We start from the raw sequence: 17,873 nt of genomic DNA on the forward strand, positions 1-17,873 counted from the left end.
AAGGAGACTGCACCACTGAATCTCACAGGTATTTTACGACAGAAGTTCACACCATAAACTCAGGGAACAAGAACAGATCAATTTAAGAAGCAGAGGCTAACAAGAAGAGTCTCACAAACAATGGGAAGACAAAGAAACAATCCCCAAATGAAGGGAATGGAGGAAGCCTCAGGAAGAATGCTAAATGAAATAGAGGCAACTCAACTATCAGATATTGAGTTCAAAGAAATGATTATCAGGAAGCTCAGAGAGCTCACAATGAGCTACCAGAAACTACAGGAAAACTACAACAAACTCACTGCAAACAGTATCAACATGAAAAAGGAAATAGAAACTATCAAGAAAGGCCAAGAGTAAATGAAGAATACAATTTCTAAACTGAAGAACACAGTAGAAGGTTTCAAAGCAGGATCGAAAAATCAGAAGATCAGATCAGTGAATTGTAGGACAAAGTAGAAAAAAAAAACCGAGAAAGAGCAAGAAAAGGAAAAGAGGCTCAGAAAGAGTGAAGAGGGATTAAGAGAAATGCAAGACAATACGAAACATAATAATATCCATATACTAGAAATACCAGAAGGAGAAGAAGAACAACAAGGGATAGAAAACCTATTTGAAAAAATAATGATGGAAAAGTTCCCTAATTTGATGAGAGAAAAAGCCACACAAATCCTGGAAACACAGAGAGTCCCAACCAAGAGGAACCCAAAGAGGCCCACCTCAAGACATATCATAATTAAAATGGCAAAATTTCAAGACAAAGAGAGAATCTTAAAGGCAGCAAGGGAGAAACAGGAAGTAACATACAAGGGAGCCCCAATAAGGCTAGCGGCTGACTTCTCAATGGAAACACTCCAAGCCAGAAGAGAATGGCAAGAAATATTCCGAGTAATGAGAACCAGAGGTCTGCAACCAAGGCTACTTTACCCAGCAAGACTCTCAATCAAGACAGAGTGACAGATAAGAAGCTTCCCAGACAAAAGAAGTCTCAAAGAATACACCTCCACCAAACCAGCTTGGCAAGAGATGCTAAAGGGCCTGCTTTAAAGAAAGGAAGGAAGAGAGAGAGAGAGACAGAGGGAAAGGGAGAGGGAGAGAGAGAAAGAGGGACACAGGTACGTAAATGGCAATGGATAAGTACCTATCAATAATAACCTTAAATATAAATGGATTAAATGCTCCAATGAAAACATATAGAATAGCTGATGGATAAGAAAGCATGGCCCACACATATGCTGCCTATAAGAGACCCCACATCAGGGCAAAAGATATACACAGGCAAAAAGTAAAGGGCTGGAAACAAATTTTCCAAGCAAATGGGCAGGAAAAAAAATAGCTGGGGTAGCAATACTCATATCAGACAAAATAGACTTCCAAAAAGGGCCATAAAGTGACACACAGAAGGTCACTACATAATACTCAAGGGAAGAATATATCAAGAAGACGTAAACACTGCAAATATGAATGCACCCACATAGGAGCACCCAAATACATAAAGAAAATCTTAGAGGGCATCAAGAAAGATATTGACAGCAACACAATTACAGTAGGGGATTTTAACACCCCATTGTCAAAAATGGACTGATCTTCCAAACAAAATATCAACAGATATTATGGCATTGAACAATGCCCTAGATGAAATAGACTTAACTGATATATATAGAGCCCTACACCCCAAAGAAGCTAAATACACATTCTTTTCAAATGTACCTGGAACATTTTCAAAGATAGACCATGTGATAGGACACAAGCAAGCTTCAACAAATTCCAGAAAAATTGAAATTATACCAAGGATCTTCTCGAATCAGAAGGAAATGAAAACTACAAACCAAACCCAAGGAAAAAAAAAACCCAAAATACTCATAACCATGGAGATTTAATAGCATGATATTAAACAATGAATGGGTCAAGAATGACATTAGGGAAGAAATCAAAATGTTTCTCGAAAGAAATGAAAATGAATTCACAACAACCCAGAACTTATGGGACACAGCAAAGGAAGTCCTGAGAGAAATCTTCACAGTGATATAAGCCTACCTAAAAAAGATAGGAACATTTCAAACAAACAACCTAACCCTACGTCTACAAGAACTAGAGGGACAACAAAGACAGCCTAGAGCAAGTAGAAGGAAGGAAATAACCAAGATCAGGGAAGAATTAAATGACATAGAGACTAAAAGTACAATTCTAAGGATCAATGAATCCAAGAGATGGTTCTTTGAAAAGATAAACAAAATTGACAAGCATTAAACAGACCCATCAGTAAAAACAGAGAGAAGACTCAAATAAGCACAATCAGAAATGAAAGAGGAGAGATTATAACTGATAACACAGAAATACAAAGGATTGTAAGAAATTACTATGGAGAATTGTATGCCAAGACATTTGAAAACCTAGGTGAATTGGATAAATTTCTAGAAAAATATAATCTTCCAAAACTCAATGAAGATGAAGCAGAAAGCCTGAACACAACAATCACAGCAGACAAAACTGAAGCAGTAATCCAAAAACTCCAACACACAAAAGCCCTGAACCAGATGCTTTCACAAGAGAATTCTACAAAACATTTAAGGAAGAGCTAACCCCTGTCCTTCACAGACTATTCCAGAAAATTCAAAATGTTGGGAGACTCTGAAACTCTTTTTATGAGGCCAGCATCACCCTAATCCCCAAACCAGATAAAGACACAACAAAGAAAGAAAGCTTCAGGCCAATATCACTGATGAACATAGACGCTAAAATCCTCAACAAAATATTGGCAAACCGCATCCAACAATACATTAAAAAGACCATACACCATGACCAAGTGGGATTCATCCCAGGGATACAAGGATGGTACAATATTCACAAATGAGTAAATGTAATACATCACATAAATAAAATCAAAGACAAAAATCACATGATCATATCAATAGATGCAGAAAAAGCATTTCATAAGGTAGAGCGCCCATTTATGACAAAAACACTCAGCTAAGTGGGAATAAAGGGACCATTCCTCAACATAATAAAGGCCATATATGAGAGACCTATAGCCAACATCATACTCAATGGGCAAAAGCTAAAATCTTTTCCACTCAGATGAGGAACTAGACAAGGCTATCCTTTCTCACCACTTCTACTCAATATAGTATTGGAAGATTTAGCCTCAGTGATCAGACAAGAAAAGGAAATAAAAGGTATCCAGATATGAAAGGACAAAACAAAACTGTCATTGTTTGCAGATGACATGATGGTATACATAGAAAATCCTGTAGACTCGGCCAAAAACTGCTTGCCCTAATAAATGAATTTGGAAAAACAGCAGGATACAAAGTCAATATCCAGAAATCAAAGGCATTTTTATATACCAACAATAAAACAGCAGAAGCAGAAATCAAGAAAAAAATCCCATTTGAAATAGCAAAAAGAAAAATAAAGTACTTTGGAATAAACTTAACCAAATAGGTAAAAGACCCGTATTCAGAAAACTACATAAGACTGAAGAAAGAAATCAAGGAAGACACAAACAAATGGAGACATATACTGTGTTCACGGATTGGAAGAATTAACATCATCAAAATGTCCATTCTACCAAAAGCAATTTACACATTCAACGCAATACCTGTTAAAGTTCCAATGGCATGTTTCAGGGACATAGAACAAACACTTCAAAAATTTATATGGAACCATAAATGACCCCAAATACCTGCTGCAATTTTGAGAAGGAAGAGTAAAGTGGGAGGGATCACAATACCTGATCCAATCTGTATTACAAGGCCACTGTAATCAAAACGGCCTAATATTGGTATAAAAACAGGAATATGGAGCAATGGAACAGGCCAGGCAGCCCAGAAATAAATCCAAGCCTCTATGGTCACTTAATATTTGATAAAGGGGACAGCAACATCAAATGGAGTAAAGATAGCCTCTTCAACAAATGGTGTTGGGAGAACTGAACAGCTTCGTGCAAAAAAAAAAAAAAAAAGAAACTCTAGCACCAACTTATACCATACACAAAAATAAATTCAAGGTGGATAAAAGATTTAAATATAAACCATGACACCATTAAAGTTGTAGAGGAGAACATAGGCAGGAAAATCTCAGATATTTCACTCAGCAACATCTTTACTGACATGTCCCCTAGAGCAAGGGACATAAACAAAGGGAAGAATAAACCAATGAGATCTCATCAAAATAAAAAGCTTCTGCACAGCTAAAGAAAACAGAATTAAAATAAAAAGAGAACCAACTGTATGGGAAAACATACTTGTGAATGATACCTCAGCAAAGTTTTAATCTCCCAAATATATAAAGAACTTATACGACTCCACTCTAAGAAGACAAACAATCCAAGTAAAAAGTTGGCAAAGGACTTGAACAGACAGTTCTCTAATGAGGACATACAGAGGATCCAGAGACACATGAAAAGATGCTCAGTATTGCTAGCTATCAGAGAGATGCAAATTAAAACCATATTGAGATACCATTTCACTCTAATCAGAATGGCCATTATGAACAAAGCAACAAACAACAAGTGTTGGAGAGGTTGTGGAGAAAAGGGGGCCCTAGTGCACTGTTGGTGGGATTGCAGACTGGTACAGCCACTATGGAAAACAGTATGAAATTTTCTCAGAAAACTAAAAATGGATCTGCCTTTTGACCCAGCAATTCCACTGCTGGGTTTATATCCTAAGAACCCTGAAACACCAATCCAAAAGAATCTATGCACCCCAATGTTCATAGCAGCACAATTTACAATAGCCAAGTGTTGGAAACAACCTAGGTGCCCATCAGTAAATGAATGGATCAAAAAAGTATGATACATTTACACAATGGAATTCTATGCATCAGAAAGAAATGAAGGAACTCTTACCCTTTGCAACAGCATGGATGGAGCTGGAAAGCATTAAGCTAAGTGAAATAAGCCAGGCAGTGAAAGACAAATACCATATGATCTCACTTTTAACAGGAACCTAAACAACAAAACAAAGAAACAAGCAAAATATAACCAAAGACACTGAAACAGAGAACAGGCTGACAGTGACCAGAGGGGAGAGGGGAGGGAATTTCAGGGGAATTTCAGGGGATAATGCGAAGGGTTTACAGGAACAAATATAAAGGACACATGGACAAAAACTGGGGAAGGGGCAGTGGAAATGGGAGGGAGGGGTGGGTGGGCTGGGATGGGAGTAAAGCACAGAAAACTGTACTTGAACAATGATTAAAATAAAATTATATAAAAAAAGAATCCATATATCAGAAACCTATAGCCAACATCATACTCAATGTGCAAAAACTAAAAGCTTTCCCACTGAGGTCAGGATTAAGAGCAGGATGTCTACTTTCACCACTTCTTTTCAACATATTATTGGAAGTCCTAGCCACAGCAATCAGAAAAGAAAAGTGCTAAAAGGCATCCAAATTGGAACAGAGGTGATAAAACTGTCACTGTGGATATTATATGACAATGTATATAGAAAACCACATAGACTCCACCAAAAGTGTGCTTGAATTAATAGTGAATTTGGATAAACAGTAGGATACAAAGTCAATATTCAGAAATCAAAGGCATTTTTGTCCACCAACAATGAGATATCAGAACAGAAATCAGGGAAAAATTCCAATGTGCTATTGAAACAACAATAATAAAATATATAGTAATAAACCTAATGAAGGAGTTAAAAGACCTGTACTAAGAAGGCAACGCAACACTGAAGAAAGAAATTAAGGAAGACACATATAAATGGAAGCATATACCGTGATCATAGATTGGAGGAATTAACACCATGAAAATGCCCACACTACCCAAAGCAATTTATACATTCAACGCAATCACTATAAAAATAGCAATGACATATTCCATAGATAAGGAACAAACATTGCTCAAATTACATCACTCAAAATATAAAAGTAATCTATACATCAAATACCACATGGAGAGTTTTACCTAGATTTGTCTCATATTCTTCAGTTCTATATCAGTTTCATCATATCCTGTATAAAATGGAGATTTTTTATTGTTGTTCAAATACAATTGTCTCTATATCCCCCCCACCCTACCCATCCCCTCCTCCCACCCTCAAACCTATCCCCTTTGGCTTTGTCCATGTGTCCTTTATACATGTTCCTTGACTGCCCTTCCACTATTTTCCCTCATTATCCTTCTCTTTCTTTCACTCTGGTTACTGACAGTTTGTTCTTTATTCAAAGTCTCTGATATATTTTGCTTTCTTGATTGTTTGTCCATTAGGTTCCACCTATAGGAGAGATCATACGGTATTTGTTTTTCACTGCCTGGCTTACTTCACTTAGCATAATGCTCTCCAGTTCCGTCTATGCTGTTGCAAGAGTAGGAGCTCCTTTTTTTTTTTTTTGCTGCATAGTATTCCATTGTGTAAATGTACCACAGTTCTTTGATCCACTCAATTACTGATGGGCACCTAGGTTGCTTTCAGCAGTTGGCTATTCTAAATTGTGCTGCTATGAATATTGGTGTGCATAGGTTATTTTCAATTAGTATTTCAGGATTCTTAGGGTATAATCCCAATAGTGAAATGCTGAGTGAAAAGTAGTTTTTAGTTCTTGAGGAAATTCCATACTGTTTTCCACAGTGACTTCCCCAGTCTGCATTCCCACCAACAATGTACTAGGGTTCCTTTTTCTTCTTAAACTTGCCAGCACTATTGTTTGTTGATTTGTTTATAATGGCCATTATAACTACTGTGAAGTGGTATCTCATTGTGGTTTTAATTTGCATCTCTTTGATGGCTAGTGATGCTGAGCATCTTTTCATATGTCTGTGGGCTCTCTGTATGTCCTCTTTGGAGAAGTGTCTTTTTAGGTCCTTTTTACAATTTTTAATTGGGTTGATTGTCTTCCTGGAATGTAGTCATGTGAGTTCTTTGTATATTTTGAGATCAAACCCTTGTCTGAGATTTCAATGGCAAGTATACTTTCCAATACAGTTGGTTCCCTTCTCATTTTGCTGATATTTTCTTTAGCCATGCAGAATCTTTTTATTTTGATGAAGCATCATTTTTTATCCTTTCTTTTATATTCATTGATCTAGGGGACATATTGGTAAAATATTGTTGTGTGGAATATCTAAGATATTCCTGCTTATCTTTTCCTCTAGGACCTTTATGGTGTCCTGACTTACATTTGTCTTTTGTACATCTTGATTTTATTTTTTTTTGTATGGTGTAAGTTGGTAGTTGAGTTTCATTTTTTTGCATGTAGCTGTCCTGATGTCCCAACACCATATGTTGAAGAGGTACTTATACTCTATTTTATGGAACTGTCCCCTTTGTCAAATATTAATGGACCATAGAGACTTGGGTTTATTTCTGGGCTCTGTATTGATCTCTATTGTTCCATTGATCTATGTGTCTGTTCTTTTGCCATTACCAGGTTATTTTTTATTGTTGACTTGTAATATTGTTTGATGTCAGGTGTGGTGATCCCTCCTACTTGTTCTTCTTTCTCAATATTGCTGGGGTTATTTGGGGCCATTTACGGTTCCATATAAATTTTTTAAAGAGCAGGTGAATTCCCCTGATTTGTTGAATATGATACCATGTGAAAGCATAGAGGGGCATTGGGTAACAAACTACTATTCTTTTTTTCCATTATGTTCTCAATGGGAAAAGAGGGAGAACAGCAGGTGAAGCCAAAGTCTGAAGGCTGGAGTTCTGTTTCTGCTCAATCACTTCAGCTCCCATTAGTCTCTAACCTTGTTCAGTTATTTTGTTAAAATCACAACAGCAGCAAAACAACAGCAACAATAGCCAACATTTACCAAATGTTCACTCTGCGCTGGGTACCATACTAAGTGCTTTATATCCATGTTTTGCTTACTTATAACTTGTGTTGAGTTACTTAACTTCTCTGGGCTCCAGTTTATTTATTTATAAAGTAAGGAAATAATAGTATGTACTTATAGTGATATTCAAATGGGCTAGTAAATGAAAAAAATTGAACAATCTTCGGTCCATAGTAAGTACTTAATAACCATTATTATTTATCATCTAATCAAAGCAAAAATATAAAATAGTGGTTGCAACTCCCCATTTTACAGATAAGCAAATTGAGACTCAAAGGGTTGAATTAATTTGTTTAAGATCATAAAGCTAGTGGAAACAGAATGAATATGAAAACTTCCAAGTCTTGTTTTTTAATCTCTATGCCATGTTGGCCCTCCCCTTCCAGGTACCAAAGCTACAGCCACACTACATTATATATCTGATTAGTGGATCTCTATGTTGAATATGCCCTGAGCTTTCAATTCTCTTTGCCATTTGTTCACTTTATTTCCCCCATTTGAAATTGCCCTAACTTGTCAAGCAGATGCAATTAATATTATCCTTCAGTACTGAATTAAGTCGCCACCTTTTTTATCTCACCTGCCTTCTCCCATCTTCAAGTTAATGTTTTGTCTGTGTTTCTTTAACACTTATCTCACATATGTACCTTATAGCACTTATCACATGTGTCTCATAATTTGTATTTCTGCTGCTAGATGGTGCACTATGAGAGTCAGTAAAAAGTAGTATTTATTTAAAATGTCAGACTCTCTTCTAAGGGCTTCACAAGGATAGAATCACCGACTTCTCTCAATAACACCAGAAGGTATGTAGCCCCCTTTTTATTGATGAGGCATGTAGGGTTAAGTAATTTTCCCAAGTTCATACATGCAGTAAATAACTGTTGAACTGAATGATGGCTAGGTAAAATGCTTACTGAAAATGACTACAATGTATTTTTCCTTTCTGGATGAAATTAACTCTCTCAACATTCTTTTTCTCATGGAGGAGAAAACAAATGACTTACTTTTTCACCTGGTGATCTTGAATATATGTGTAAGTTAAATATTATTTATTTCTATTCAAAATACATTAACCAGGACATGTATTACAATGTCAATTTTAATATTGTGTCAAGAATCTATTATTTTACAAACACACACAGAGAAAAATAGGAACTGTGCTCTGTCTCCAAACCAAACTCGAAAAATTGTCTTTCTGAAGATGATGTTGTCTCAAGGTACCACAAGGAGGGAGGTTGAGTGTGGGGGTGGGTGGCTATGGATGCTTGGTGTGAGTATTTCCAAACCCCAAATCATCCGTGGCTTCTTGTAGCCTTTTTCTCTATCACTCATAGGGAAACCATTCTCTGCTTTCCTCCACGGCTTTTAAAGTTCCAGTCCTTGTATTAAGTGCCTGATCTGGTGGGAGGAAAACTGGCTCTAAATTCCTTTTAATCAAAAGGGCTTGAGCAGCTAATGGACATCCTCTCTTTGGCAAAAGGAGATAATATAAAAGCCCCTTCTTGGTTTGCAGGAACAGTTATAAAGGACATATGGACAATAATGAGGGGGGTTGGAAACAGGAGGGAGGTGAGGAGTGCTGAGGTGGTGGGGGAGCAGTGGGGGTAAAAGGCAGAAAACTGTATTTGAACAATAAAAAAAATGTTTTAAAAAGCCCCTTCTCTATTCTAAAAAGCAGACCTTATTTATACAATTCTTTTATAAAGTTAAAGCCACACAATTTTAACACATTTTAGACCCTGTTATATTGAACTATAAGGCAAAAAAAGAATTAGTCCCCCCAAATATTTTCTCCATTGCTCCAGTATTCAATATCCCTTTAATTTATTTGACTGTTTTGGCTGATGTCAAGAAACAATCCTGTCATTTACAAAGGACATCTTCATTTTGACCACTACATAGACTATCTTTGAATTTATCCTTCAAATTAAGTAATTCTATCATTTCAATACAATGTAAAAAAGTTTCTGAGAGAACAGAGAAAGTCACAGAATACTAGCATTCCCTGAGAACAAGAGTCAGCAATAAACAATGACCTTAGTAGTCCCTTCAGTTTCCATTCAAAACATTTATAAGAGAATATTATCAAACATGAAAGTGATGTATTTTGCATAGAAAAACCAAACTCACAAGATTTTGGAATTGTAAATAACCCACAGTTCTGATAACCATCTACTTTAATGTGTTTAAATAGAATTTGAAACATTACCATATGTCATCTTATCTTTTTTTATATGAAACTAATATGAGTTGGGTCTTTTTGTTTGTCTTAATAACAATACAGTTTATAGTACTGGTGGAATAAAATAAAGGAACAAGGTAAATTTAATGGGGAATACATGTAAGTGTTCAACTATATCAACACCTGTTGCAACACAACTCACTATTACACGGCCAAAAAGGAATGTGTATCTACAATAGTAAATATGTTCAATTGTATTTGCAACAGAAGTAAATTTTTCAGCTGATAGATTAGCGAGTTTTGTTTGTTTATCTCCAATAAGGGCCAATAAAAATATTGAGGGAGTGACATATTTTAATAATAAGAGATATGTATCCTGTTTCACAGGTTATTCCCATCTTTGCTTGAGTGCCATGGGAGCGGGCATCTTAATGCCTTCCTTTACCCAGGTGTGCTCATGCTAACTTGCAGGTAGGTATAAGCATAAGAAAAAAAAGACCTCTAGGTCTCTTGAAGGAACTGAAATATCTCTCTTGTGTAACTGTGCAGTCAGGACCTGAGGAGAACTTTAACACCCATTTTTTGTTGTGATTTTGTGTATAGTATTATCAATGTTGGAACTTAGGATTCAAATATACAAAGATCATGGTGACTAAGCTAAATCAAGAATTGATAAAACCTGGTTTCTCTTTGTCCTCAAGATCATTGCTGATTTTTTTCCTGATTGCTGGTGGTATTTGAACCTCTAAGCAAAACTCTCTATAAATATGATCACTGAAATTATATCTACTATAATTTTTTTGAGTTTGACATATAATATTACCAGAATAACTTTTGATCATCATTTCTTTTGTTGTAGTATATTGGATAATGATTTTAGTACCACCAAGGGGACCTTATTGCTAGATTCAACCCAATGTTGAACATTAAAGTTTGTCTCATATCCAATCAACTTTGGTATAAAGTAAAAATGAGGCCAAACTGAGTCCTCACTAAATCACAGCTTGAGCTGTCTATATATGAAAAAAACTGAATAACTGTATATATCACCGAGACATTTGTTATTTTCCCTTATTTATATTTATATTCTCTTTACAGATATACTATAACAATAAAAATTTCTGTTTCATCACTCCTAAACTCATTTTTCAAGTACAAAATACCCCAAAGAAATTAAAACAATGAAAAACAATAACAACTCTTATTGTTACAACAATAAGTAACATTATTGTAAACCACTCTTCTTACAAGCTAAATATACAGAACCTAACATTTCTACTCTGCCACAAATTAAAACATGATATTTATATTAAATTCTGAACCAACAAGCAGGTATAAAAGTCTCTATATTATTGGCTTATAAGAATAAATATAAGGATAATTATGACAAACTATCAAATAATGCTTTTAGTGATAATATAATTTGTCAGTTTATCAGCTTTATACCCCCTATCATTAATGCATTTCCATTTCTAGAGTACAGTAAACAACAAAAAGCAAAACCATAATAAAGCTAGTTTTCCTAGTTTGTGCCTGCTTTCTAGGTTAAAAAAATTATTGTAAAAAAACTGTACAATATATTCCAAGAAAAGTAACAGGCCACACAGGTAAGTTTTGGCAAATGCAATTTTATATTGAAATTCACACATCTGTATCTTAAAGAATGAGATTCAGACTCCAATATATTTTTAAACTACCAGAAATCATATTACAAGCTTTCACAAGTTAAATCTGAAATAATTTAAGTGACCAATACACTGAATGTGCAGAAAGTATAAACAGGACTGTGCCTTCTGTAGAATAAACACTTCACAAATTGTGCAGGATGTCATACTAAGGCTGTGGTCTCCCTTTAACAACTGACTTAAAAATATAAACATATATCAACTGCCTCATTCTTAGAACACACCAGAATGGGTAGCACACCTCAGAAGAAAACTCCCATTATCCCAATGATGTAGACCTTAATTTTTAAACCAGGTGAGGAACAAGGAAAAAGAGAATTAATGATCTTCCATGTACTTCCAGATACATGACCATGACCAGTTACTGATTTGATTTTCCTTGATTATTTGCTTCAGTGCTAAATAAGATGAAATATACTAGATAACTCTTTAAGGCAATGTGTGTTTATTCTAAATTATTAGAACTGCTCATTGTGATTGGTTGCTGTGATTAATGTTGCCTTCCAGACCAATATCTAGCATTTGCAAAATAAAACGAATTGAAAAAATTTTATACCCAATCAAGAAGAATAACATAATATAGTTCAAATCTAGCAATTTAACAAGTAGATAAGGAAAGTGATAATTAGAAATAGTAAGGTATTAATTTAAGAAATAAACTCTAATTGGAACCAATACACTGCTTTGGAATGTTCGTCTAAATTTATAAGGTGATTTTTAAAAGTGTGATAATCCAACAATTCATGGTATATCTTTAGTGGATTACATTACTTTAAGTCCTCAAATATTTTAGACTTCATGAAAACAATAATAGTATGAAATGTTTAAAAACTTCAAACTTCTAGAATTAGTTTTTATTACTATATTTACTTCACGTCAACTTGATTTATTAAGATGTCCAATACTAATTTTTTTATATTTTTCATAAGTAGTGATTTAGCACTGATATTTAGCACCTGTTAATTATATTATCTAGTTTTCAACTACATAAAGAAACTTAGGGCAGAGGTTCAGTCCTTTCTTAATTGCAAACCTTCATGGGCAGTCAGCAAGATCACTCTGAGTTTTAAAATAAGATTACAGTTGAATGATTACAAAGACTGCTGAATGTGGCCCAAATTATTATAACCACTAATCTCATTCTTTACTTTCTTCTCAAGATGTGGCTACAGGCCACAGTTGCTTAATAGAGAGGGTCAGTGTTTCACAAGGTTAAAGATTTATAAATGTTCCTTCATATAACACAGTAAGGTTCCCTTGGTAACCTGGATTTTCTGCAGTAAAGAAGGGTTGTGCTGAAACAGCGCCTCAGCTCCCTATTGGAGAAAATGCAGACAAAAGGACTGATTCCTGCTTGAGCAAAACTCATCCAGACAGCAGCTGTTAGAAATCCCCTGGTACTACAGGTCCTCCTGCAAAAACTCTCCAATAACAGGCTACCAGGTAAGGGCCCCACAAGGTTAGGAAGAGAAAAGTCATTATATAGAACATTCTGCTAATTCTTTTTTCCATTTTGAATTCATCTAAGACCAATAGCCTTCTTCTGCCCATAGTGTTTGCATTTTGCCTGATGCCCACAAGGTAGGTGGTGTGGGACCCCTTCCAAATCCCGCTAGCCAATTGGCAGCTGCCTGGCCACTGGCTCCTGGGCCATGAAAAGTCCAGTTCTGGCTGATTGCTGCTACAAACTGGACTGGCTTCATTTTCCTTCGATCGTAAACAAAAAATATCAGCTTGAGGTAGACAAGCTGTGTGGCTAGGAGGATGAGAGCAAGGAGCAGCATAAATCCTAAGGAATCATTGGCCCTGAAGGAGCGGTGTTGGAAGGTGCATTGATCTTCTTCCCTAATGAATGAGTAAGTGCCCACATCTAAAACCGGGGGAAATGCCATGGCCACAGATAAAGTCCACACCATGCAGATCACAGCTAGGCACGTCCAAAACGTCAGCCTCTTTGTATAGAAACGGTGATGGGCGATGGCTAAATATCTGGTGACACTGATGCAGAAGAGCATGAAAGCAGTGTGGGAAACAGGACAAAACCCCCAGAAAGGCAATCACTTTGCAGGTCAAAGTCCCATAAGTCCAGGTAGAGCCATTTTTAACAGAGTTGAATACAAATGGAAAACAAATTGCAGACCTGACGATATCAGAACAGCAAAGGTCCAAGAGGAAGTAGTATGGTGCTCTATGCAAAGTCTTATCTTTCACTAGCAAAATGGAGATCAAAAGGTTGCCCACCAAGCTGACTCCTATTATGAAACCCAGGGAAGTCAGTTTCAGAAAGGCTGTTAGAGGAGAGAGATTTTGTAAAATGTTGTCAGCTGCATGGCTATAGTTCGCCATAGATGGATGGAAGATCAAGATTACAGCCTCAGTCAAGTCTCATGATCTAGATAAAACAGGAAAGATAGATCCATACATTTTTTGCTGAAAATGTAATCTCTAAAGAGAACTGATCCAATCTGTGGTAATGCTTCTCTTTTCTTCCATTTGATTTGCCTCAGAATATCTAGGGGGGAAAAAAAGAGCTATCAGTTCTTAAGTTAACAAGCAATGGTATCAGGCAGTGCTAACATAAAGCTGTTGATTTATGGGGAAGTAAAATAAAGTTTTAATTTTGAATAATATTATTTGCTTTAGTATTTTGCTTGAGAATCCAGAGAATTAGCTTGCTTAATTTTTTGAGCTAGGTAAATTGAAGAATGTTCCTATTTTGGAGAACATACATTTTATTAGGTACCTTTAGGACAAAAGGAATACTGTTCCACAATCATAAAATATGCCAGTCCAGGAATTAGTCAGTGATTGCAAAAGAATCTACACGATTGATAATAGGAGACAGAAAGGAGACTACCTACATTTATTTTAGGTCTATTAGAATCTGTCAGTATTTATAGGTAGTGTCTCTGCTGATTTAGATCCAAAGAACCCTTGCAAAATATTTGTCTTTTAACTCGTGTCACTATTCATGCTGCATATTGTAAGAGCATTTGTTAACTTAAATCATAATTTAAAGCATAAACACTAGACTTCTAAATTAATAGGAACTTGTCCCAGAATTTGACGTGATTTAATTTTTTTGTCTTCCCACCCCCAGCTCACCCCACCTCAGTTTTGGCGAATCACCTCTCTTTAAGCACACATGATTATTAAAAATGGTTAATGTAAAGATTGGCCAGGAGGATACACCAGAGAAATAATACACTTTTATTTTTAAATTTTGGATGCTTGGATTCAAATAAATTTAACATTACCTTGTATTTCTTGGGCAATTAAGCCTTCCATTTACTTTGATAATCTGTGTTGCAAATCTAAGTGGTTTCATTTAAAAGAAAATGTACATTTTCTCCCAGGTGTCTGGGGACCACATGAGGGAAATCAGCTTCTTCTGTTATTCCTACTAAACATGTTTCCTTTACCACTTTTTCACTTGCCAAGAATATGCTGGTGGTAAGCCCAGGCAAAACTGCGTTCTATGATTTTAATTTCCCCTTTGGTACATCCCCTGGTAAATACTGATTTCATCATGCAACATTATGAAACCTGAAATCCGCCCCCCTGGATTTATAATGGGGGGTGGAGGAGGAGAGGGGAGAGAGACATGCATTACATACGCGAAGATGGGGAGAGAAGATTGCTTCTGTGCTGCAAGGGAACTGTTCCCAGCGATTCTCAGTCTGATATTCCTCAGCCTTGTAAAGCTTTCCATAAATGGAGCTTTGAATAAACCCTACTGAAGATGCATTGTCTGATGTACTTCCATTATGCAGTTTATTGTTTAACCACACACACACACACACACACACACACACTAAAACACCACCTGCGTGGGGGGTGGGAGGGAGCTCTTTCCCGGCAAACCTGCAGTTTTATGAACAATGTGAGCACTCCCCCCCCCCCCCCCCCCACCAAAGTTAACCGAGAGTAGGTCCTCCTACCTGTTGATATTGGATATCTCGACAGACTATAGCTTGTTTCTATGAATTGCTGATATTTTTTCTTTTCTTTCTTTTTTTTTTTTTTGGCTTTTCCTTTCCTTTTTTTCTTTTTTTCTTCTTCCTTTTCTTTTCTTTTCTTTTTTTTTTTTTTTTTTTTTTTTTTTTTCTTTTTTTTTTTTTTCTGCCTTAGTGCTTTCACTAGCAGACAGGCAAGGCTGGGCAGCGCCTGCGCGCTGGAACCTCCTTGAGCTCCAGCCAAGTCCTCTTCTGTCGCAGCGGCAGGTCTCCCGCAGTAAAGAAGAGGTAGCAGCTAGGTCGGGCAGGACCGCAACACTTGGTGGAGCTAACTGAAGCCCAGACCTGTTTCCAGAACTGACGGAATTTACTGAATGCCCCATCCTGTTGAATATGCAATATTGTGAGTGCATCTGAACTTACCCCTACCCGCCTGGGAAGTGGGGACTGGAAAGACTCGCTCAGGAACTCAGGCCTACACTTAGCTCTGCTCACGAAAAAGCCACCTTTCCGGGAGTGCCCGAGCCCTCGCATTCCCTGAACATTTTTCCCTTACTCTTTAAGAGTGGTCAGAAGCACTGGAATCTTTGTGAGGTTTCTTTTTAAAATGATCTCCCCTGCTGACCTTTAATTTGCCGGTTAGCTGGGGGCGGGGAGAGAAAGAAATTAGAGAGGGGAGGGTGAGCAGGAGAGAGAAATTTTTAAGGAACAGTTAAGAAAAACCTTGTCAATGGGGAACAAAGCAGCCCTGTTTTTAAGTCATCTATTCTTAAATGACACAAATATGTATTAAGTAGGGAGAAGCTAAATTCAGACAACTGCAAAATGATTTAGCTCCGTCTATCTTAATAAATATGACTTAAAAATATCCAATTATAAATGACGATTCCTCGTATTTCAACTCACTGAGCGATAGCTTTTCTTTTTCCTTCTTGCATCTAAGACTTACCAGTAGATTGGTAATGTCAAAGCAGTTGTGTATGTGTTTTCCCTTTTTCCCCTTTGTTATTACCAAAGAAAAATACTAAGAATACAAGGAATTAATAAAACTTGACTTGGTGGGGTAGTTTAGTTGGAGCTTGTACTGATGAGCCAGGGTTTCAGGTGTGGACCCTTGGTATGGGAGCATACAGGAATTAACCAAAGAATGGATGGGTGGAGCAACAAATATGTTTCTCTCATTCTCTGTCTCTGAAATTAAAAAAAAAAAAAAGGTTTACACCGCCCAAAATGTCCAATGCTACCACAGCACACCATGCAGTCTGACATCTGGGTGCTTATGGATAACTCTGGAATCATGCGTTTCCTTATTTCACCATTTTGGAACAATATTGTTTGTAGGGGTAATATAACATTTAAACAACTCCCACCTCCCCAAAACTAGCAGACTTGCTTCCATTAATTCCCAGTTTAAAACATCTACTTCTCCTCACACATGCTTGCTGCTTTATAATAATCTGTTAATGAAACAGAAAAAAATAAAGATCTTCACAGTAATAATTTGATCTTTGAACAGTGGTAAATACCTCACTGTTAGTGAGAATGTGACACTCTGGGAACTTCAGCCAATCACATACAGATAATATGGATTAATTTCCATATTGTATTTCTATTGGTTATACCAAAGTACAGCTTTCTGTTTAAAGCTTAAAAATGATAACTTCAATGTCATGATGTCAACACAAAGTCCTATGTTGGTAATACTGAAATGATGTTAAATTTTCCTAATTTGTTTTGGGATGTCCCTAAATCCACTAAAATATAGATATCAATTTGTTTTCTTTTTTTCTTGTTTCTTATTTTTAATTTTTTTTATTGTTAGAAAAATATATAAAGCACCTAACTCTGGCATTCCTTTAATCTAGAAAAATCAATCTTACAGTAGTACTGCAGTAACAACATTTCTATTCAAGTGAAACACTCCTCTTTTCTGCCAAATTCAGAAGAAATCAAAACTATATGATGTATTATAATTTCTAAGTGAAATGTCAAATTCATTTTTATGGAATGTCAAATATTTTCAATTTGTTCTTTTTTTACTTCTCAATTAGTGCCTTGGTGTACTTGGCAAAGAGTTATTTCATCAGTTTCATATTTTAAAAATATCTGTAAAATAGAAAACAAATTTGCTGAGTACTCGTGATTTCACAGATATTTGGTTGTATGGAATAGGGAATAGTTATTTAAAAGTAAATTAAAAGGGTGACTGTCCTGCCAGGCCATGAACCAAAAATTTATTCTGCCAAATG

At 36.2% G+C, this 17,873-nt stretch overlaps 1 protein-coding gene and 1 long non-coding RNA gene across 3 annotated transcripts; one reads left to right on the plus strand and one right to left on the minus strand.

The window, feature by feature from the left end:
- Positions 1–11,628: 11,628 nt before the first annotated feature.
- GPR85 (G protein-coupled receptor 85) lies at positions 11,629–15,373 on the minus strand. Its single transcript, XM_028525778.2, is given in 5 exon segments — positions 11,629–13,063; positions 13,066–13,245; positions 13,248–13,695; positions 13,697–14,180; positions 15,286–15,373. Coding segments are annotated over 4 exon segments (1,107 nt in total). The 5' UTR covers positions 14,015–14,180; positions 15,286–15,373; the 3' UTR covers positions 11,629–12,902.
- Positions 13,027–15,980, plus strand: LOC118497142. Of its 2 annotated transcripts, XR_004899684.1 has the most exons (4): positions 13,027–13,111; positions 13,197–13,249; positions 15,025–15,121; positions 15,800–15,980. It is a non-coding gene; the product is annotated as an uncharacterized LOC118497142 (long non-coding RNA). The 2 variants fall into 2 exon arrangements; XR_004899683.1 differs by lacking the exon at positions 15,800–15,980 and having other exon boundaries at positions 15,025–15,288.
- Positions 15,981–17,873: the final 1,893 nt, after the last annotated feature.

Source organism: Phyllostomus discolor, chromosome 10 (genome assembly GCF_004126475.2).
Source record: "Phyllostomus discolor isolate MPI-MPIP mPhyDis1 chromosome 10, mPhyDis1.pri.v3, whole genome shotgun sequence".
Lineage (NCBI taxonomy): Eukaryota > Metazoa > Chordata > Mammalia > Chiroptera > Phyllostomidae > Phyllostomus > Phyllostomus discolor.